At 35.9% G+C, this 24,556-nt stretch overlaps 2 protein-coding genes across 3 annotated transcripts; both read right to left on the bottom strand.

Moving 5' to 3' along the window:
• Window positions 1-2,672: 2,672 nt before the first annotated feature.
• Window positions 2,673-13,154, bottom strand: LOC129265050 (beta-1,4-glucuronyltransferase 1-like). 2 transcript variants are annotated; one of them, XM_054903031.2, is made up of 4 exons: window positions 12,854-13,154; window positions 10,752-11,785; window positions 8,952-9,086; window positions 2,673-7,071 (listed from the first exon to the last, which is right to left on the bottom strand). In XM_054903031.2, exons 2-4 carry the CDS (start codon window positions 11,736-11,738, stop codon window positions 6,874-6,876), a joined length of 1,320 nt encoding a protein of 439 aa, XP_054759006.2. In that variant the 5' UTR covers window positions 11,739-11,785; window positions 12,854-13,154; the 3' UTR covers window positions 2,673-6,873. The 2 variants fall into 2 exon arrangements, with proteins under 2 accessions (XP_054759006.2, XP_063957896.1); XM_064101826.1 differs by having other exon boundaries at window positions 12,803-13,063.
• Window positions 13,155-23,391: 10,237 nt separating this feature from the next.
• On the bottom strand, window positions 23,392-24,222 carry LOC135153066 (uncharacterized). Its single transcript, XM_064102437.1, has one exon. It carries the CDS (start codon window positions 24,220-24,222, stop codon window positions 23,392-23,394), a length of 831 nt encoding a protein of 276 aa, XP_063958507.1.
• Window positions 24,223-24,556: the final 334 nt, after the last annotated feature.

Genomic DNA, 24,556 nt, shown 5'->3' with positions numbered 1-24,556 from the left:
AATGGTTCAAGTTCCCAGAAGCCCCCACCCCCATCCCTCTCTCTGAGAACCGCACATGTTTGACGGTACAACGATGGCGGCCGCTCCGCATCGGTGACCTCATTTCTGAATAGCTTATCAGCGTGCGACCGCTCATCCAGACATCAGATGGAGGACTTGACTTTTGCATGACCAGATAAAACGAGGTTTGAAGAGCGTGAGGGCACAATTTCTAAAAGCGAAATTGCAATATCAACCAATATGCAATGATGTTTTGAATTAACAAAAAAAAAAAAAAAAAAAAAAAAAACCTAAGAAAGCCTAGGAAGAACTGGGAAGAAGAAGAAGAAGAAGGATGGGGAGAAGGAGGAAAAGAAGATAAAGAAGAAGAAAAGGAGCAAGATAGGTAAATAGTAGAGTAAGAGGACTATACACAAAAAGAAGGAAGAAAACAGTATATGAAAGCAATAAGAATTAAGGGTCCAGTAACAGTGTCAGTAACCGGAAACATTTACATACAAAATTGAAGGGGGGGGGGGTGTGGTAAAAATTCTGTATTACCACCATCTGTTCCTCACCCCCCGTACCCATCTCTCTCCATTCTTCACTTTCTTACCCCCCCTCCTAAATCTATGTTACTATATCAAATTGAATATTAATACAATAATTACTTTATCAAAAAAGACAATTATTCTCTCATTCACAATGATTTTTCTTCTACCTCATTATTTTCCCTTTCCACACATAAATTATACACTGTGAAAACTACTTGGTAAAATTTTAACCAGCACGAGGGTAATTATATGTCCAAACAATTTTGGGCAGTATTTTACCCAATGCGGGAAGCATATTGTCCAGTAAGATTTAAAAAATAAGCAGCAATTACTTTAGAATGGGCAAAATTTTCATCACACTGGATAAATAAAAATGCCCCAAATAAATGCCCAATGTTGGTTGGTGATTGGACACATAAATACCCTCATGCAGCATTTTCACCAAACATTTTTTAGAGTGATATCAGTCTTAACAAGGAGGTTTAAGTAGAGATGTCAGTAACATCAAAGAAAATCCCTTTGAACCACATTCAAAGCCGCACGAAGAAAGTATGTCAGGCATGCACTTTGCTCCATCTGCCTTCCAAATGGGTAAACAAAGATTCCCGCATGACTCCATACCTCTACGTCATAAGTAAAGGGAAATATGCCTTTGTGATGATAATTACTTTTTCCACTGCATTTTGGTCTGGATACATGAGCAGTATACATAGTACTTACTTTTGGGGGCATGTGAAAAGAAAAGATGCAACTGCAATATATCCTGAATTATGACTCATATTTACTTGACTGGTCATGTACTAATCTAAAATATAAAATCATGAAAAGAAATGATGCAATTTTTCCTAAAATATGACTAAAATTTACTTGACTGGGCATGTACGGGCACTAATCTGACATATAAAATCATGAACAACAATATTTTTACTTCCAAAAATGGCTCTTCATATTTACTCATGAAACTGGCAGCTTCAAACGTCAGACATCAAAGGCAACATACTGCTGTACTTTCTTTAGTGCATGTTTAGAAAAGAACAGCTGCTTGAATAAATGTGTTGCTTGTTGGAATTCCAGTCATAGAATCTTCTTGGTCTTAATAAAGAACAAGTGGAACGCCTCTGGCAGTCTCGCCTGCATTACGCGATTTAATATAGCAGCAGTGCTAACTTTGGAAAACTACTATAAAATAATCATTCACAAAAACACCATTCATATAATGACATAATACAACGTTCATTGGCCATAGATGACATTTGAACGGTGACTTAAGACTTGTCAACTACACCCATGTCCACATTTGATTCACTCTATCCATAAACTTTCAAAGTTATGATGGAAATTCAACAATTACCCCAACATGGCCTAAGTTTATTGACCTTAACTGACCTTTGTTTTGTGACCTGAAACTCACAGGGGATGTTAAGTGATACTTGATTACTCTTATATCCCAAGTTTTATGAAATAGATCCGTAAACTTCAGAGTTAGGATGGTAATTCAACAAATACCCCCAACACGGCCAAAGTTCATTTACCTTAAATGACCTTTGACCATGGTCATGTGACCTGAAACTCGTACAGGATGTTCAGTGATACTTGATTACTCTTATGTCCAAGTTTTATGAAATAGATCCATAAACCTTCAGAGTTAGGATGGTAATTTAACAAAGACCCCCCACACGGCCAAAGTTCATTGACCTTAAATGACCATTGACCACGGTCATGTGACCTGAAACTCGCACAGGATATTCAGTGGTACGTGACTAACCTAATGTCCAAGTTTCATGAACTAGATCCATAAATTTTCAAAGTTATGAAGGTAATTCAACAAATACCCCCAACTTGGCCAAAGTTCATTGACCCTAAATGACCTTTGACCTTGGTCATGTGACCTGAAACTCAGGCAGGATGTTCAGTAATACTTGATTAACCTTATGTCCAAGTTTCATGAACTAGGTCCATATACTTTCCAAGTTATGATGTCATTTCAAAAACTTAACCTTAGGTTAAGATTTGATGTTGACGCCGCCGCCGCCGCCGTCGGAAAAGCGGCGCCTATAGTCTCGCTCTGCTATGCAGGCGAGACAAAAAGGAGAATCTTACAAATATGACACAATAACAAACACAAAATCAATACATACATCACATGTATTTTTCCTTTAATATAAAATTGGCAATTTACAGCAAAATGTATTTTTTCATGAAGTACACATACAGTCACAATGCACCTCCCTATAATATTGATAAACTGAACGGTACCCTAAAAAGACCATTTGGGGGACTCCTAACACCAAGTAAAAAAAAACCGCATCATTCTCATTGCACCAATAATACATCATATTGAGATGAATAAATAAAACTGGAAAACAGCATTCTAATAGCTTTAGGAATAAAAATACATACAGGTTCATTTACAAAGTCATAATTTAATTAACTACAGTCTAAACTGAAAGACAAATTGACCTACAACTTCCAAATACTGTAAATTAAATACATGCTGAATACTCAGTATATAGGACCTTTGAATGGAACAAAACCATTAAAAACCTTAAATTACAAAATATACAAAATACACCTTCATTAGTATTAGACAATTTCATTAAAACAGAGAATTCTTGTCATATTTAGTAATAATGATATAAACCTCGAACTAATCATTAATGAAGAATATTACTGAATAACAATTAAAACCCATTTAAAACGGACCCTTTCACACATAAAAAGGTGCCTCCCTTGGCTGAAAGTGTATTGTAAAAGCAGGAATTCCTAATTTTGTCTTTAAAAGTGGCAATACAATTACGCTGCCATTAAAATCTGCAAGAACAGCTGTTCATTGCAATAAGTCCTATTGTTATACGATCTTTTATTTGTTTCCAGACTAATCTTTTCTCCACTTAGATTTCTTAAATATAGAAAATATCTTTCAACATTGGAAGAGAATGCAGTGGTGGATCTAGGCAGGAGAACAAGGGACACAAACCCTCTCTATATTCTGAGAATCCCCCATTTAACATACATACATGTATTTGTAGTTAAAGCTATAAAAATAAACTGTCATCTGCACCCAGCAGCGCCCCTTCTAACTTCAAAATCCTTGATCCACCACTGGAATTAACACATTTTATTCTTACAATGACATATGTATAAATAGTAAAGTCAGTTAATTTTATATTGTTAGCTTGATTAAAAAAATACACAAACACAAATAATAGTATACTTATTACACCTCTTCCATATCACAATACATTCGCATGAATTTTTGCACTACAATATTTTTTCATGCCCCCAACTTTAGTGTCTCTGTCTACCAGTTTGCATGATATTACCATTTACCATTTAACAAAAAATAACTTACATCTACATCATTGGTTGCAATGGGAAATTTGTGTTTGTGCCATTTACATCACAATATATGACAATGAATACAGTACTGAAATAATAAAAATGACATACACTGTACACGAAACAACAAACTTGAATAAGGATATGTAAAGATGTAAGATATTGATATACCATTATAGGCCTACCTATTTAAAGATATATACCTTTAAAATATTCAGGCTATTGTGTTCAACCCTCTTTATTTTGCAAGAAAAATATTAGTTCCATGTACTGGAAATCATTCTTTATTATTTTCCGGAAGCTGTACTAGTAATAAAAATATAAAATAGAATAAATTTAAAAGAAAACAGTAGTTTTCAGAATGATCAAACAAATTCCAGAATAAAAATGACATTAAACAGAAATGGAAAGAGTCATTCATTCAGTTTATCATAAGCTTACATCCACAGCAAGTTGGCCAATTTTATATTGCTAGTTTGAAAAAAAGGAAATTTGAAAACAATTGTCAAAATAACTGTCTTTATTGCTGATAAGTTTGGTCACTGCAGTTACATAAAATTTTCATTTAATTTTGAAGAATAACTGTGATGCTACCAAAAGATACTTCCAAACATTTGTAAGCAAGCTAGATTTAAGTAATATCCACAACTTCAAACTTCAAATCACAACTCAAAAGCATATTTCTTCAGCTATTAGTTACAATCACTTTCTCTTTTTTTCTTTTTGCCTGAGAATCATTACATCTCCTTTGCGTTGACTACTAAAGGCGTCCATGTAAGACACTGTTATTATTTAAAATTATTCAATGTACATGTACATGAAGCAAGATATATAAAGGAATTCGCAATAGGAAAATAGAAATATTAGAAATAAGTGCATATAGGTCACATATTGAAGTAAAAGAATCATCCGCAAGTATCATGTACATGTACATGCCAAACATAAACTGACAAAGCTCATCTTAGCTTGAATTAATCAACAGAATTTTGAAAAAGAGGAATTTTTCTTAATTTCAATGTGGAATGACAAACAATAATCCTTGATAGATCAGGAAGTGCCTGATCCACCACCCCCCCCTTCTGACATACAACATTTCAGAAAGTTTTTAAGTATCACATTTTAAAATAATTGATTCAAACAGGTCTTGCTGAGTTTATCAGATATATTTAACATTCTGTTCATAAACAATTTTTTTTAAATGAACAGTTGTGAAGAGGAAATTAACTGGAGAGTGTAATGGACTACAATGTCAGCTTTGCTAATTTTCTCTACAGCTGCTTTGTCTTTCAAAAATAAAATCACAGGAAAAGTTATCATGGTATCATTAGACTCCCTCACTCTCCAATTCGATGGATTCATAATATGGTGTGCCATCTATCAGTTGCAGTGAACAGACAAGATGTTTAACTTCAGGGTCAGCATTGTACGCAAGCAGCGCACAGTGCTAGCGTACTGTAATGTGACTATGATGCTTCAAAAATGACAAACATATGGCCAGAATTCACCAAAAACGGTCTTAATTTCGCAAAGAAATATGCGGGCAAATTTCTCTCCCACCTCCTGGACCCTAGTAAACAGCATATCTGTTTGAGCCGCGTTGGCCAGCGATGAATAATCGCATGCATGCATGCACTTAGTACTAGCGGGCGCAACAGCTTTCGACTTTTTCCCATGAGGCATTGCAAATTCCGCTGCAGCCAATAAATGGCGCACTGTATTGTGAATCCACCAAATTGATATCGATTTGTATTGGTTTCCAATGGAAGCTTCATGGAGCAAATAAAGAAATCAGTTTCAACTGCCCATCATACTATTTCTTAATATAATATTTCATCAATTAAAATAAGCAGATCAAGATGTTTACTATGTCTCAGATAAAAAGGATTTTAGCAATTCAATTTAAAAAAAATACTGGACGAGTTACAGTAATAACAAGCATGTCTAGATATTTCAGATCCAAAGAGACTGTTCAGTACTGTGCATATATTTAAATAATGTTTAATTGTGTAAAAATAAACAGAACATTTCTAAAATGTTTCAGATGGCAAGAAAACTCAGAAAATTACAGATCAATATCTGCTTGTAAATTACAAGTTATAAACATGTCCCTGTTCATTTAGACTGATAATAATATACATCTGCCTACATATGATTTTTATGTATAAGGTACATGTATCATTATAAGAGCAGTATTTATGTACACCAATGACAAATGTATGCTAATTTAGAAATTAAAAGATTTCAAGCTTATATAGAAAAATAATTGTGTACCCGGTAATCTTTGTCATCATTTTTTTGTCTGCATGAACAAGCAAAGGAAATCAACAGTAGTATGCAATCAGTAAAGAATGAATACAGAAAATGAATAAATTATGCTTTAATTATTGCCAATGGTATGTCTATCGCTGTTACCGGACAACTCCCCTTGATAACATTTCCCCATGAACATTCTTGTGCACTTCTCACCTGGAGGAGACCTCCTTAGAGTATAATACTGCTTTCAGTAACTCGCTGGTCCAGTCCAGCTCTGGGCTTAGTCGTAAAATGTTGAGTTAATGAATGCCGCATGCTAAAATTGCCCGCCACCAGACCGGTACTATTTTGACGCTGCTATTAGCAGCACCAGACCACCAACATCTCTTATGTGCCCGAGTATTTGAATGGGTAATTACTTAACGCTTGTGGTGCAGACTATTTTAGTGCGGGCCTGGTGCAGACCAAAAAATCATGAGTTACTGGTATCGGTATTAGTCTCCCAACAGAACACCCTGACCTTAACCAAAAATGCAAGTTCTTCTAAAAAAAAACCCTAGCATACACCAAATCAGGGGAGTTGTCGTCCCTGGGCAGGTGTCCTATAAATTACATCTATCAACTTGTTTGTGTCTAACCCAAGAAAATATACCACAATTCATTAAAATTATATTGTAGCTCAATCTGAGCATTAAAATTATTACAAATATGAAAAGTAAATCATATATTGATTAAAAACAGGAGGCTCTTACTTAATACACCTTCTCTTGGTCTCTGGATATTTAGTTTGTAGAGCTGTGTGAAATTCAAGGAAGAGGTAGTAGTTCTTACGATTTTCTTCGTCTTTCTGTTGATGAAATTCCGTTTTTTCTTTGAAGCCCTTGTGAACAATAAATGCCTTATCCAGCACTGCAAAGTTGAAACCTGCCATATACAGCTCACATATCTGCATAAAAGACAACAATATTAACACTTGTTACAGAAAAGTGTACAGTGGATATTCAAACTTTGAAATTATACAAGAGGATATAACAAATTATTGTATGTTCATATATAGGTGTACTTTGAAGTATCAATAAACTGTTAAAGTCTCCTCTATCAGATGACACCAAAGAGACAAATATATATTCTTGTTTGAGGGAACAATGATAACTATTGTCTAGAGTGCCACAAATGACGTTCCACCAAAACTGAGAGAAATCAGTGCAATTACAGTATCAGTCTGAATTGAGTATTCCTTATCAAATGTTACAATGTAATATTATCATGTTGAAATTATGTTTTAAATTATTTTGATCACTGCAGTATTCTATAATCTAATTTTATTTTGATTTCATAGGATTATTGATGTGTAATTAACATCAATACTTTGCTGGTCACACCCTTGAAAAGGAATACATGCATACAATAAATAAGGATTTGTCCACCAGTCTTGCCCGCAGAAAGAAATTGCTAGCAGTTTGAACAAAGCGACATCACGCTGACCAGTGTGAACATGACTCATAGAACAAAGGCAGGACTCGAACGCAAAAGTGTGGCAGTGCAAAATACCGCTTATCTCATGTCTGCCTCTAACATCTTTTCCTCAGACATGGTGTCTTTTCTCATTTCTGATTAATAAATCTATATAGTTGGCATTCAGTTTGCACTTACTAGGGAGAAAACATGTACATGTAGGCTGCTGTATATCTTGGGGTTCTCTCTCAGTTACATAAAGGAGGCAGCGTAGCTCAGTCGGTTAGAGCACATGTTTCGGATAAGATCGTAGATCTCAACGTGAGGGGTTCGAGTCCTGCTCATGCAGAAACGCGTCTAACAAAAAATCTGATGCTATAGCGTTGTGTGTTAGCGTGCCTCACCACTGTATTCAGTGCAGGTGTGAATGCAGTTGGAAAACATTCCGTCCATCGGAAAGGACGCAAATGTTGGTCCCGTGTATAGAAGAGTCACAACCTATGCACGTTAAAACCAATACACTATTCGTCAAATAGTAGGGTGTTCACCCGGTGTATTGCACCTGCCGGCCCCCGGTACTACAATACTGCAAGAATCTTCAGGATTGAAGGAGGCAGTGTACCTTTGAAGAACTTAAAGAACTAAACATGATTACTAGTATAAGATGCGAACGGGCTGATCAAGCAAACGCTCAAGCTGCTCTGGAGAAGCTTAAGAAAACCAAAGCAAACGTTCGTTTTATGCATACTCTTTATAGCAATAGCTTAATTGTGAAGCAAACGCTAGTAAGCAGTTAAATATTGCTTGAGCTTACTAGCAAAAGCTTTTGCTCAGTAATTTTTATGTATACGGAATCAAACAAAAGCCTAGCAAAAGCAATTGCTACTTTTTATGCTTCTTACCCAATGACTAGCATGCTGCTTTAACTACGTCTTCCTTTTTTCAATTAGTCTGGTCAAGGTCTCACTTTAATAGAAATAAAACCCTCACACTTTACATATCCAGACATCACTTATGCATTTAATAAATTTATTTCTTTGGGATACCACTGCTCAAATGAGACTGCTGCTTCAATTATGTCAATTTCTTTCCATTTGGCACAATCAATATTTTTACACCTTGGACACACAAGGTCAGTGTTCATTCCAGCATAAACAAAAAATTGACCCTTTGATGGCATCTGATAGATAAGACTACAGGGAATATATCAATATAAAAAAGGAAAACAACTTATAAGACAGCTTTTCTAAATAAGTAATATCATGCCACTGCAAATGCATTACAAATATCAGTGACAAAAACACTTTCGTAATCTACTTCTGATTTCCACTTTAGGAAAATCTAATGGAACTGAGACTATTGGATCATTACCTGACTGATGCGATTATAACCATACTGTCTGAATCTTTCATCATAGATAGGTATATCACTCCTGCTGATGTAGAAGGGTTCCCACAAAGGTTTCCATTCCACTGTATAGGCCACACTTAGCTTACCAGTTACGCTCTGTATAAAAAACACATTGAATATGACATAACAGAACATTGTACTATTATTTGAAAATATTAAAATAATTACAAAATATGGAAAGTATGGAAATCATGATTATCAAAAAAATCCTTACCTCCTCCCAAAAAAATTAAGATGAAATGCATCAGTTAGGTTTGAAATTATGTTGTGAATATTGTGTTACTTAAAAGAAATTTAAACATGGTTCTTTGACAGATTGATTGTAATACATCGCTTGATATTGTTTTCAAAGCATTGGCTTAGATTTTTATTATATTTAAAAAAAAAGGTAATTTTTTCTTATTACAAATTGAGATACAGATTTTTTTTAAATATGTAACAAAATAATTTTCCCATTTTACTTCTAACTACGGTAGGAAAAAAGCTTTTATATATACCAGAGGTTAATGCGGAGTGATCTTCTTTTGAAATAATGATTTTTACTACTTACATACTCAGAAGATGATTATCATCAACCTATTCAGGTATTAGGATGAAAACAAGTTTTTATCAATCTATGAATTAAAAAAAAAAGTTTCATGATCTGAGTGAGTAAAACTTTTACAATACTGGAAGAGCAAGGTCATTGATATATGTGAAACAATGTATTCATGTCTAGAAAAATTGGTAATTGTATCAATAATTTTTATCACATTCTATAGGGGATTTATTTTCCTGATATTGCATTACAATGGTTTAGTAATTTTATTTGACTATATGAATAATATTGTATGAAGTTGGTGTAAAAATAGAAATTCACCAATATTGTCTAATGAAAATTATCAAATTTGTTAAGTAAGAATGCAAGGTAGATGAATAGTGCAGTAGGTTTCACAGTACACCATGTATCTTTCTTGGGCAAGTGTTGGTCCTGAAAAGGACCACCCAATCTTGACGTTTCGACAAGTGTGTTCTTGTCGTCTTCAGGAGAATGAGCAAGTTTGTAAAAGCAGGCCTTAAGGCGACCGCACACCTTACGACTGGTCTGCGACCCGATTTTGGAACAAATCACATTTTGCTCATTTTCTGAAGATGTGAATGGAACATATCATTTTATTTGAGGTTAAAATTAATTGAAATAATAATATTATAACAATTTTGAAAAATTGCAAGCCCTTATTTTGGAGTAAAGTCCAAATTAGTTTCAAATCGTAGCCAATCGTAAGACTGCTATGACGTCATTACGACTAGATATTAAATTTGCTTTTATTCTAAGAAGGATGATAGCATAGTCACAAATTTGATCATAGGTATTCGTACGATGATTTCGAACATTACACAGTAACTTATTCCAAGTCTCAATATTAGCATCAAATTCTATTACATATTATTCTGAAATCGGGTCGCAGACCAGTCGTAAGGTGTGCGGTGGCCTTTATATACTGTACTCTGTCAAAGTGCCGTATACATGGTCCCTTGCAGGGTTCATGTCTCTGATTGGCTGGAAAAGTCACGACATCCACAAATGCAGAGGTAGATGAAGTTTGCATACAAATGCTGTACTCCTAATTATACATTATTTTTTACTAACACAATATGTGAAATGGTAACTCATGGAAATGTACTTGAACATCACAAAATTTCTAACACCAATGTGACAAGACACAATGTTAAAATTCAGGTACTGAACTGGACCTTTTTTTTTAAGAAGAAGAAGCTTACCTGCAGACTGGTCCATTTGACATAATCTGTATGGTTCTGGCAATAGGAACAGGCCTTCACATAAAATTGTCTAACTCTATCCTCTTCCAAGTAGTTCAACAACTCCATCTTATCTCTGGGCACCTTGGAAACTGCTTCAATATCCATCTCAAATGCTGGTAATACAAAAACCATCTGATGCACCATGTCTTCATCCAGCCATAGAGACGATGAACCCTTCACAAAGTTTAAGAACTTCTCCCGCAGACCAACGCTTGGAAGCATATCGATATCCAGCACTAAATGATATTCTGTTAAAATGTTTGAACGGCCAACATTCCTCAACAGATTATTTGGATACAAAATGCCATCTTCAGCGTAATTCTGCACACTGCTATATGACGCCTTAATTGCATCCATAAGTTTACTGCAATCTATCAAAGGTACCATGAAAGAATGTTTATTATGGACCGACCCAAATACTTCAGCCTCTTCTGATAATGAGTTAACAGGATGGACTAAATGGAATGTCACATTTCTTCTCACTCCTATTATACATTCTTTTAGAGACATGACATAACTTACAAGAGTTTTTACATCAGATAAACTCCCAAACACAGCCAAAGAAATTGGTCCTTTCCACCTGTCCACTAACTCTGGTAAATGATATAAATTATTCATAGAACTGTGTGAGACAAGAGTAATATCTCTCGTCTTAATTGATTTGAGTCTTTGTTGAGTCTTTGAGATATCATAGAATATTTGATAAGAGCCATATGTGTTCAGCTTTGCTGCTGGCAAAGTAATGTGGATGAGTTGTTCTCGTTGTTGATGTGTTTTATTCTGCTTCTGCATGTCTGACATTGGTAACACTTCTCTTGCTCTATTTTGTATGTGGTTAGGACTGATGTTATCCAACCATGAGATCATGGTAAGTTGTATGAGTTGTAAAAGTGTCAGCAACACCACAAGGGCACAGATTGAGTACTGCAGCATTGTACAATGCATCTTGCTTTATGAAGTACACCTCTAAGTAGAACATTTCAATCCAAGTTCTGCAAAATAGAAAACAGATTTGTTTAAGAATAAGTACTGGTATATAAAATAAGTAACTAGCACAAGTTCTAATGCCAATGGGAGAGGTGGCAACTACGAGTCTCACTATTATGTAAACCTTGATGCAAACATAAAATTCTGCAAGTGGGGACATGGAATTGAAGCAGTTGCACCATGTCAATGGGCCAATTAGCCCTGGAGATGTGACATTGCTTCAGCCTGCCGATAATAATAAATAAACAATTATGTGCCAAGTTGTCCATTGTAAAACCTAAGTACTCTAACCCTAACCCCAACCCAAAGATAAGATTGGTATTAAAATACACAAATCAATTGAAATCACAGTAGAAAACACTGCAATCAGTTGGTATTCAATACACACAAAATAACGATCAAATATAGGAAATCTCGGCACCTAATTTTTCGGTGAAGCCGAGTTAGTTGGCACCCGCGCGGTAATTATGACTTTATGTTTGCTCGTTTCTTAAGTTTGAGCAGAGCTCAGAACGAAGGGAATTTCCCAGTACAAAAAAACTTTGTTTCTTGTGCATCTATATGGCCATACCAGGTCCTGTTTGATCATTTTTTAATGTAGAGGTCATCGAACGCCAATCTTCATTTTTTTCAGGATTTTTTTTTTCATATACTCTGATATTTTTTTAAATCACAAAAGTAACATAAAAAAAACTAACTAGGGCCTAACTGTAACAAACAGTCAACAGGAAAACATTGATAAATCATCCATAAAATTGAGGTGTGTGATTAATTTCTTCTGAGGCTCTGTTTCATTTGATATTTTCTTAAATCGTTTATAATTTCCTCCCGATTTTTCCATAGCTCCCTGTGTTTAATAAATAACAAATACTCTCCAGAATCCAGATCCATGCGTCTATTAGTATTAGTTTGGTCGGACTACCGTACACCAAACTCAACGTATGGGACAACATCACTCGTTGAAGATTCGAGATTTACAGTCTACTCATTTTTTCCCTTCATATTAATGATCTAAGCCTAACCTATTTGAAAATTCATAGAATGCCATGGCTGCCGCTACCATAAATAATCACCTCTCAACTTGTTATAATTTGGCTCTCCTCGACGGTCAGAAATCGGCGCTCCTCAGTGTTCGTGTACCGTACTTTCGTTCGAGCTCCTCGCCGAGGCTCGATCAAGATATAATAGCTAGCTGGCTCGCGGTAGCTTCCCCTACGTACGTACACGGCCGCCGAACCAACCGGTACCCCGGCTGTGCGTGCAGCTTGCTTCCGATTCCCGATAACGCGAGCGTAGTACCACACCCCTTGAGGATCTTTATTAACCCTCCACTTTATTTTCTCATCAAGTTATCATCTTCGTGACTCTTTATTCACAGACATTGCAAGGCCAGCAAAACACATAAGTTACAACCCGGGGTTATTATAACCTTTAAATATTGTATCCATTGCATTGTTAAAGCAAGGTGTGAGATCAATTATGAAAATATTGACACAGATTTTTTTCCCGCTTTTTTCTCATGCAGGCCTCTAACTTTTTTTTATTGCCACGCAAACTTCTAACGTTTTGTTACCAACCGTCACATTCAGTCGACCGGACGTGCCAGTCTCGGTTCGATTTTTTTTTTTAAGTAGGCCTTATCTTTTCCGGGATTCTTTTATTGCGGCTTCCAGTGAATACAAACATAAACTGACTTCATAAATTTCATGACTTCATAAATGATACATTATAATAACTTCAAAACATCAAGGTACCAGTAAAAAAGTGGGCCTACTTCATGAACATATATAAAAAATCATAAATTAATCCATTCATTTTCCAATTCACTGAAAGAAATTAAGAAATATAATACAAAAGGGGAAAAAAGAAAGTAAACACACCCGCACACCCTCACATTCTACACGCAAAAAATAATAAATCCTTGATCTTCAGATCAGGTCCCCTCCTTCCGAACGCAACCTCATCCCTCCCCCGGCCCCACCATAAACCGCCTCCCTTCCCTACCCACATGACCCAGGTAAGCCCCGCAACGTACATACAAAAAACTTACAAAATAAGAATAAAACCCCGCCGAAACATTAATCTGCTGAAAACCAATGACACAACACAAACCTATATCCTGTCCCCTAAGCATGGGTGTCGATCGGTACTCTTGGTTGGGGGGGATGCTTGACACAAAATTGATTAATGTTCTTGTGGATGGGGATCTTTCAACATTACCCCCACTAAAATCACAAGTTAGGACGGTTGATATGCATGGTGTTCTTGGAAATTCCTTCATTGTTGCAGTGTACTGTACTTATATAATTTTTTTGAAAATTCAATTTGTGTTACAAGTAAGCCTATTCTAAACTCATACGACAGAAAAAATGACAAAAATTGTATGGACCATGTACAAAGTCAGTGGCGGATCCAGGGGGGTGGCGCAGGGGGCGCGCGCCCCCCCTAATATATGAGCGGCGCCGAAGGCGCCTCTCAAAAAAAAAAAAAGTAAAAGAAAGAAAAGGCGCTGCTTGAAAAATAAAGGAAAGAAAAGAAAAGGCGCCGCTTAAAAAATTATACACTGATATAATATTAGCAACAGTAAGGAAAGACTATCCCCCAGCAAAGCACAATCATATCATCTTCCTTATCTTTTCTTTTAACTACCCTTTTCTCAACAACTTCGCCGGTTAAAAATAACCAGCAGTGCGCTGCCTGCATATAACTGGCGCCAATCAAGAATAATCAGCGCCACCTTAATTTAAATCGGCGCCGGACAAGAATAATCAGCGCCATTTGGTTATAAATCGGCGCCAGTCGAGACAAATCGGCACTGCCAGAGTCTTAACCGGCGCCGATCAAGGATAATCTGCGCATCTGCGCCACCTAAATCTAAATCGGCACCAGATAAAAATAATCGGCGCCATCTGGTTATAAATCGGCGCCGGTACAGAAAAATCGACGCTGCCTGAGTTCTTAACCAGCGCCGATCAAGGATAATCAGCGCCACCTAAATCTAAATCGGGGCCGGACAAGAATAATCAGCGCCATCTGGTTATAAATCGGCGCCAGTCAAGAATAATCGGCGCCTCCTGGTTCTAAATCGGCGCCAGTCAATTATGAATTGCCACTGCCTGAATCTTACGTGACGTCGGTAAAAATAATCAGCACTACTTGTTCTAAATCTGCGCCGGTCAAGAATAATCAGCGCCCCCTGGTTCCAATAAATAGGCGCCGGTAGAATAATGAAGAAGGGCCTATTGCCAACCAAATCTGCGCCGGTCAAGAATGATCAGCGGCACCTGGTTTTACATTTTATTGTTGAATGTTCATAACAAAGCTTATCGCATGCCCTTACAGAGTGGACTGGGGCGGGGCAGTTGCCCACAGAATGACAGATGTCATGAAATCTTTAATTTATTTTAAAAATCCCAGAATCATACAAAAGCGTAGAGGAAATCCTTTAATTTTGATCTTATTTTCCAATGCTTTAATAAAAAGGAGGTCAGTCACTTTTCTTCTTTACACATTCCACATTGTGCCACCTCTATGGCCTTTAGTTTAAGACAGCTACTATAGTGTTTTATGAAGATGATTCGATATTTTAGCCCAAAACTTTGCTAAAACCCGTTGCTAGTACCGGGAGTGTATAATTACGCAACCAGTCGTATATTGAGATTGAGCTACACAACTCGTTCTTTATTTAAAATCGTGCTTAAATTATCCGCTTCTCAGATTGGAATTAATATACAAATTTTCAGCTCGCGCTTCGCGCTCGCATCATTTCTGTAGCAAAACCCCATACTTTTCATGATTAAATAGGTGAATAGAATGTCACTTTTTCAGGACTAAACGTCAAAAGAACTCCCGCTTCGATTTGCAATAATCTTTTGCTGGATATAATCTTGTTCTTTATTACAAACGTCCATTAAACTGTCATTTTTTTTCAGATCGAAATATCAAAATTTTAAGCTCGCGCTTCGCGCTCGCATCTATTATTTTTTTAGATACCCATCTTAATCATTGGTACCAAAAATGCATAGAATATCAAGCTTTCTGGTCAGAATATAAAGAAATTTCAGCTCGCCCTCGGCACTCGCATTATCTGTGTAGTGAGATATGTATCCTCCTCAAGAGTTACTACAAACAGTCCTAAACAGGCACCTTTTTCCTGTTTTCAGGTCAGTTTACTAAAAAAATTCAGCTCGCGCTTCGCGCTCGCATTAATTTTTTGGTGAGATATGTGTTTCTAACTCATGAGTCATATAAATATATATATATGCATATGTGTGTGTGTGTTTGTGTGAGTTTGTTTGTTTTGTGTGATATCGAGCGCCTTTGGAAAGTTGATTCATGATTTTGCCCCCCCAAATCTTAAAAAAGGATCGACGCCCCTGTGTATATATATATACATATAGTAAACAAAAACTAAGTATTGGCCTCATTGCAATAAAAGGGTTAATACACGATATTAATGTGAGATGTGCACCAAATTTTCGAGTCTTGCCCCCCCCCCCCGGAAATATTATCTGCGTGTGGTCATGCAAAATGGCATGACTGGAAATCCTACATTTTGAAAAGAGCATTTGACAGGGTCAGACTTTACCCCTTTTTCAACATGTTCTTTTATGGCGCCGGTGAAGTGCAAAAATATGTGCGCCGCTCGACAGTGCGCCCCCCCTTTCGCCAAAAGCTGGATCCGCCTATGAAAGTGATCTGTTTATTGAGCATGATGTATACAACTTCTCTCTTAAATCTAACCCGACTGGCAATATCTTTTTTCTTCTTAATGCATGATGATAAAATGCAGATTCGGACAAATTAAGACTAGCACAAATTACAAACTGTGTGGCTTCTCGTGCGCCATCGGGCTTACCGTCATTCCTTTGACGATTTTAACCCTGATTTTAACATGTTTTAAATGCTTTATAAGTGCACGAAGCAAAAACAAACATAAAAACAATCAAAACTCAACTGTCATGTTATGATATTTCTCCAACATTTTCTTGAACCATCAGTGTGTAATATCGGCTAATATATGTGTTAAAATGAAATTTACGTACCGCATGAGTGTGCTCATATAAAATGCAAAACTGTCATCCCTTTCCAAACTCAAAAGAGATTTCTTTTTGCCAAAATAAGAAAAAATCAATCAAGTTTAGTTATTCAAAAAGTTATTTGTACTTTTTCAAGATCTACCCCTCTGGGATTTACGTCCATGGGGTTTTCCCCGTTTATCTTACCACCCTTTTACTCCCGTTTATTTTTCCACCCTTTTGAATAATTGATTTATTAAAATTAATTTATTCACCACTGGTGGGATGGAACCAAAGTTGTTTTTCGTCGGGGTCCTTTTATGTCATGTGTTAAAAAATATCACACATAAACATTTCATTCTTTTTCATCTTGAACCTTCACCCATCTGTTTAAAAGTCCTGGAAAAGAATGTTTTTATTTAATAACAATATACACAAATTGCAAGGGAAACAAACTGATTGATGGCATACTATAATCATCACTATAATCATCATGATCAAACTTTTCATTTTTTCATCATCATTATTATAATTTTTTTACCCTAAATTATTGGGGGGGATGATAATACAGGCCACCCCCAGGGGCTGATCCAGCTTTTTATAAAGGGGGGGTTGGGGTGGTATGCGAGGGAGGGTAGCGACCGAGTCCAAGCGAGCGGAGCGAGCGAGGGGGGAGGGTGTGGGAGGGGGGTGTCCCCCCTCCCACAGTAGGGAAAATTTTTGAAAATCTGTGTGTGAAAATGGTGTTTTCTTGCATCTAAAACACCACTCTTTTTGGTATAGAGGTCGTTGCTCAAAAAAGCTGATGGGGGGGGGGGGGGGGGCAAGGGACTCTGTGACATTTGTTCGCACAACCCCCCCCCTCCCCCAAAAAGAAATAATAATAATAATAATAATAATAATAATAATAAATGAAATAAATACTTAGAAATAGAATAAAATAAAATTACAAGTTAAAAAAAAAAGATAAGATTTAAAAAAATGGTCCCCCCCCTCTTGATCCGCTTCTGACCCCCCCACTTGAAATATTGGGGGGATATATCCCCCATCCCCCCCCCCCCGTGATCGACACCCATGCCCCTAAGCATATACTGTTAAAAACAATTTAAATAACGCTGTTTACTATGTGAATCGCACAGTAGTTGACAAGTGTTTAAAATCTTAAACAACAAAGTTTGAATTCAAATATTTAATTATCAATAATTCAAGCATGCCTTGGCGTTTAAAAACTGTTTAAACAACTATACTCTGCGATTCACATAGTAAACGGCATTGTCTAAATTAGTTTTAACAGATATACACCCGAGGGGGCAGAGTAGAAGTAAATGTAAAAAGAAGAAGAAGAAGAAGAAGAAGAGAGAGAGAGAGAGAGAAAGACTGTGCCCTCCATTCGGAATCAAAATCCTCCCATTTTTAAAATGTAAAGATAAGGTGTTATGATCTACTGGCGGAAGTATCTTTTTTTCCTCAATTTGATTTCTTACTAAAGTAAAATGTCATTTACTTCTTGGCTATATTACGGGGTATATTTTTCTTTTTTATTTGAAATATGATATATTTAACTAACCGTGACAGAACATGATTTAATAAATACGTCTTCCCCAAGGGTGTACCAAAAATATTCATTCCGCGTCCAGTGCCCTCCTATAGTCACGGTATGTTTATACTTCTTTTTGACAAAGGAGCATATATAGATCCGTGAAAACCATGCCAAAGCGAAATAAATCCCGAGTCGTGTAAATAATCCCATGTAACAATTTGAACTCAAATTCCCTCAGCTTACTATTCAAAGTACATTTTCTTGGCCTAATATTTTTTTTCAATAGTTTCTTTTAACCGATTAACTAATGGAATGACTTCTAATTTGGAATTGAGAATAGTCCTAAAGTTGAGATAAGTTCACTTACATGGACAATCTTGTCCGAAACAATGAATGAAATATCTTTCAGATCTAGTTCCCTTTTATTTTATTCTGTGAAATGCTTATGGTTTTACCAAACGGGTGGAATTTTCTCAAATATAATTATGTTTTATCTGTATTATATTCCACGAAGTGACGCCTTTACTTTTAAAATGTGCATCTGTTTTCGATTCACCATCTTTATCTGCAATATGTTTCAACCTGAATATACCTTTCGATATAAGATCTGCATGATAAAAAGAAAATCATCGAAAACATATATGTTTGTTATTAAAAATGACTTCATTACCTTTTTAATTGTTACAGATTTGTCTCAAGCCGTCTGATTCCAACCATGTTTTCAATGATGTTGTAAATTGGTTTTTTTTTTTTGTATAATATTTCTCTAAAAATCTAGTTAAAAGAAAACTATATTTTATTATTCCATTTCAGTACATGTAGCATTTGAATATAATGCATATAATGAATCTATATTTCACATTATATCTGCCAACTTTATCTTTAGTACTGTAACGTGAGACCCTATCAAAATAACCTTTAAAAATAGTATGCTGCCACCACAATAGTTTAGAGAGTTATTGAGCTCTTGGCCAAGCATAATTTAACACTGGACCGTAATGAAGAAACTTTTCTTCGATGAGAACTTTAAAGAGCTAGTGAACCACCAATCAGAATAGCCATCTCAAGTTCCATAATATCTGAGTTCTACTACGAGCTCCGTGATTGGTCCATCTTCTCACATCGACCGCCAACTTTTAGCCTCTCCATTCTGCCAGATCCACAGAGGTTGAAGGAGCTCCGATAATCTGAAGAAAACCGTCTTTTCTCCCATCACAAGACTTCTGTCATACTCCAGCGTCCTGACCTTCACAGCAGAATTTAACTGGTGAGTTTACTCACTGAATGATTAAGTAAGATTTAATTATATAACCATGATATTTCTCATCTTTCATCGATAGAGTTAGCCATGAACCAAATCTCTATTCACTCACATACAAAACGTTTTGTTCGCCTCGTGTTCTACACACACACGATCAGGCATATCCACATCACACACGTGCAGTCGTATGCACATAGGCAATCATAGAAGCGGTCAGTCCTTGCTTCGCAATCAATCATTCTAGTCTTTTCCTCAGTTCTCAAATCTGCTCTTTATCACTGGGTCTCACTAGGTAAGCGTAGTTTTCCAAGCTCGATGACGAGTTCCGTTTTCTTGCAATATACAAGGTTGGTCTATAAATAAACTAAGAACCCTAACTTAAATAATGCTTAAACTAATTGTACGGTACTTCTTATCCCTAATCACATCATCAATCAATCATCACTAATCAATTGATCACCATTTCTAATTCTAAGACTTAGCAACAAATCCAATTTATTGGATTCATCATTCTCAACAAACACTGATCACTAATCATGTTCCTTCTAGATTCAAGTGTGCAAGTTCAATTATTGATTCCTAAGAAATAACAAGTAAAGTTCAACTGAACTTTAATATAAGAAAAACTTGAAGTTAACCATTCTTCTGAAACATTTCAACAATAAAATTTGGATATTTACATCAATTTGCATAAGTATAAAATTCATTGAATATGGAATGAGCAATATAAAATTGTATAACTTACTCTACATAATAAAGAACTTAAATGTAAGTCTGTGCATGTCACTCTTAAATTGATAGAATGATAAATAGAATAATAATTAATTACTAAGTTGATAAATCCTATGTATTCACTGTTATAAATACACTAAGCAATAATCTATATCAATTGTAAGTATCGAGCATCCTACTTAGTTCTGTACTTTATACTCCGTAGAGTTGTGTTCTCTCTAAGAATTATTTCAACTTAAGACTGTAATCTACTCTCCACAAAAGTTCCAGGACCAATGGTTCTTTTCTGTCGTTCTGACTTATGTGAGTAATCCTATCTAAACTGCCAGCAGTTACTCATAATCTTTCTCCATCCAATGTCACTAACCCAATACAACACACCAATCTCCAATAATATCCTTATCCTATCAACCTCTCAACGGGCCTTGTTTACCAGCCTTACAGCGCCTACAAAACTTCCACTCACTTTGTCGGTGTGAAGTTTGTAACAACATCCAACATTCTGTGTGATGAAAAGCCTCAGAAATCCGTAAATATCTCTAATCATCACGGGTTCAAGAATAGACTCACATAGTACCTTTCTTAGCATTAAAGCCTACCGGAAACTTTAACATCGTCCCTGCTGTCTGAGAATACAGCTAAGTGAAAACAAGTCTGAAAGACCAACACCTAAGCAATTATTCCTATTTCACTGTAACTAAATCAACCATCTATTAATACCGTGTCAATATTCTAAATGAAGAATTGAGCTTCATCTATAAACTGAGTTTACTTCAGTCTATGACTATAAACATCAAGTATTCTTAATAAAACATGTGAATGACTGCACAGAGAGTTTAAATTATTTACAAGTTGTTTACAAATGCTTTCTGATTGATAATCAGCTATTTACATTCCATTGATTATTCACATCTTTTACCTTGTAATCTTAATGTCAGAATCAATATTCTAATCTAGTTACATTGTATTCGTCAGATTATCAGAATTAATATTTAGTATTCTGATCTGTATAACATTAAGTATTCTGATCTGTATAACATTAAGTATTCTGATCTGTATAACATTAAGTATTCTGATCTGTATAACATTAAGTATTCTGAGCTTATAACATTAAGTATTCTGATCTTAACAACTACGGGAATAGCATGCTTGACACCTAAGTTACACGTGATCTTAACATCCGAACACTCATGATGGCTAGCTTTGTTTAGTGTGATCCTATTTGTATATGATGTAAGAAATGTAAATAAATAATCAGTCATTAATCCTGAAATAAGAATTGAGTTCACGACTCTATCAATAAATATCCTTTAAACGACCAATGTGGAAAAAATCCCAAAGTCAGATCAATATTCAAAGCGATACCAAAACAACACACATTCCAGAACAACTTGACAGTTTTATGTCAAATGTTACTGACCAAAAAGATAATCTCTATTTAGAGATTGAAAATCTGACACTAGCCTTTTCCACGTTGGTAGAATAATTTTATCAATGCAGTAATTTAATTTCTCTGACTAGATAATTTGATTTAATATTCAGACTGTCAAGAGTCCTTAAAAGGACTGCCTAAATATTGTCATCAAGTCAGAAATAAATTCATAATATAAAAATGCATAAATTATCAAATTTCATAAATAAGGTAATTAAATATCCATTCAGGAGATTCCAGAAAGATAAATTAACAGTCAGCATTCATGTTCACTATTGTGACCATCAATTAATTCCTATCTGCTCCAAACATCTGTGTTCATGTCAAAAAGAACACAAATAAGCACCAATAAATGCTTTCATATCTTCTCTAGATATCTATCAAACAATTAGTAGACTTGACAAATGAATCAAAGTCTGCTTAAGAATAACAATAGCTGCCCAGTTTCTGTGAACAGCTGATAAATCCAAGCTGACTATAAGAAATACAACAGAGTATTGGTTGCCAAAAATCGTCACTAATCCCAAAAAGGTGACGAATGATTTCAAATTCCTAGCTAAAATTCATCATTAATCTCGCTGAATTCCCTGAATGAATCTAAGTGTCATATTATGACGTAATGTACTCACAGAAGAATGTACAATGTAGAAAGAGAAACAGAGAACGAGAATTCTCGAGAGAGTGAATGTGAATTGACTAGGAGAGCTAACTTAACTCAAGAGAGCTTCCAGACGATATGACAAACTCCTCAAACCTCCCCTATTTATAGACTTTTGGCCCCCCAGGATTTTGGCAATTTCTGAGCTCATTGCATTACGCGGCGGGTTGTTATGTAATTTTAGTGCTTTAAAAACCACTCTCTTCACATAAACATTACGCAGCGGGATGCTATGCAAATTCAATACTTTAAAATACCAATGATAGCGCGTCTGTGCGCGTATGCGCGCATCAGAGCTTTAGATCCAAGGAAGAGTTCAAAATCCTGGCGGTAATTGTCTCAGAATAAAGGAAAATAACAGTATCCAAACATGAATGAAGAAATTCCAGCAATAAATTAATGCTGTCATCAACTTCCAGAGAATCTACACAAAAGGTAAGATTCAAATTTTTACTTAGAGCTATTTAAACGCTCATAAAATTTCATAACAGACCATACCGGTCCCATAAATAGATCATACTGCTGGCTCTACGTGAATATGGCGTGACTCAGCAGAAATATACCAATTCCTCTGCGCTAACACGTATGCGCGCACACTAGCAATTAATCCAAGTAAATTCACCAGTCTCTCTCCGGAATTCAGGTCACAGTTCACGTAGTAAAAACAGCTGATCGCCGGCATTCAATGACTATACTGGCGTTCAGTTACGTGATGTAAACAAACAAAGCTCAATATTTAACAAATGAAATATGGGGAAATCTAAATCTTTATTTTGAAGATTAGATCTTTCTTTTAACGAAAAGGGGTTTTCTTCACACTACCCCCAGCCAAATAAAGTCACTGTCCCAGTGACTACATTATAATAGCATTAAATATCAATATATAGCAATACATGAATATTCATGTACATAAAAGTATTCTTAAACATCATAAAATACATAAAGATCATACAAAATACATGACAACAAATTACTTTGCAACTTTTGGTCTTTTCTCCGGATAGTGAGAGTCAATTAATCTTCTTTTTAGAGTGTATCCATTCTTGGTCTTGGTATAATAAGATGTCGCAATTGTAACCTTTGATACTATTTGGATCTGTTCACTTTGGCACTCAGGAAGTTTTATAGAAATATTCTGTTTATCACCGACAAGTTCAACAATTCTACTTTCTGGTTTATCTTCTGTGTTGCCTTCTGCAATCTGTCTGATTTCCTCCTTCAATCTCTTCTCCTCATCTTCTAATCTTTTCTTCTCTAACTCCCTTTCTTTCTCTAGTCTCTCTTCTTCCTGTCTTTTTGCTAACTCCTGCTTGGCTTCTTTTTCATGTTTCCTTCTCTCTAGCTTCCTCTTTTCTTCCTCTAATCTTTTCTCCTCCTCCTCTATCTTACGTTTCTCCTCTTCTAGCTGCTTTCCTTCCTCATCCAGTTGCCTCTCCTCTTCTTCTTTCTCCCTACTTTCCTCAAGTTTCCTTCGTTCTTCTATGATCTCTTCGTCTATCTCGTCTTCTATACTCCTATCAACCCTTTTCCAAACTCTTTCTTGACTATCCTTCCTCCTTCCTTCCTCTATTGCTTCTTGTCGCCTCCTTTCCTCCTCGATCCTTTCCTCCTCCTCTTTCCTCTTCCTCTGCTCTTCTCGTCTGTTCTTCTCTTTCTCCCTTTCTTCTTCAATCTGTCTCCTCTTCTCCCTTTCCTGCTGTTCCTCCATCCTGTCTTTAGGCTTAGGCAAAGTTGGGCTAGATCGTATTGTGTCTACTTCTTTGATATGAGCTCTATGATGTCGTTTGTAATGCTGTCTCATTGTCTCTCTTCTCTCAGTCTCGTGATTACATCTTTGACAGTGAATAAGAAAAGTCATTTGATGAACCTTCCGTAAATGATAGTTTAATTCCGGATAAGATGAAAATACTCTTTTGCACTGGCTGCATATAACTTCCATCCTGGTACTGTAAGATACAAATTACAAAGCATACAAGGCATATAATTGTATGTTGTCATACATACAATAAAAATGATAAAGAAAGGAATATTTTTGAATAAATTTCTGAATACAGTCATCATGGTGAAGATGTATTGTTTCTGTGACTCAAAGTTCAATGTATCTTTGTGGTGGAACCCTGTTTCTATTTGGATTA

The sequence above is a fragment of the Lytechinus pictus genome, chromosome 7 (genome assembly GCF_037042905.1).
Source record: "Lytechinus pictus isolate F3 Inbred chromosome 7, Lp3.0, whole genome shotgun sequence".
NCBI classification, from domain to species: domain Eukaryota; kingdom Metazoa; phylum Echinodermata; class Echinoidea; order Temnopleuroida; family Toxopneustidae; genus Lytechinus; species Lytechinus pictus.
Note: the sequence above shows the minus strand (reverse complement) of the source record. Positions and strands in the feature narration are given on the sequence as shown.

Coding starts and splice junctions, on each gene's coding strand:
- LOC129265050 (XM_054903031.2), bottom strand. CDS start 11,738: ATGCATTGTACAATGCTGCAGTACTCAATCTGTGCCCTTGTGGTGTTG. Junction 9,087..10,751: donor TCAAATGGACCAGTCTGCAG/GTAAGCTTCTTC, acceptor TTTTTTATACAG/AGCGTAACTGGTAAGCTAAG. Junction 7,072..8,951: donor GTTATAATCGCATCAGTCAG/GTAATGATCCAA, acceptor TCTTTTATGCAG/ATATGTGAGCTGTATATGGC.
- LOC135153066 (XM_064102437.1), bottom strand. CDS start 24,222: ATGAGACAGCATTACAAACGACATCATAGAGCTCATATCAAAGAAGTA.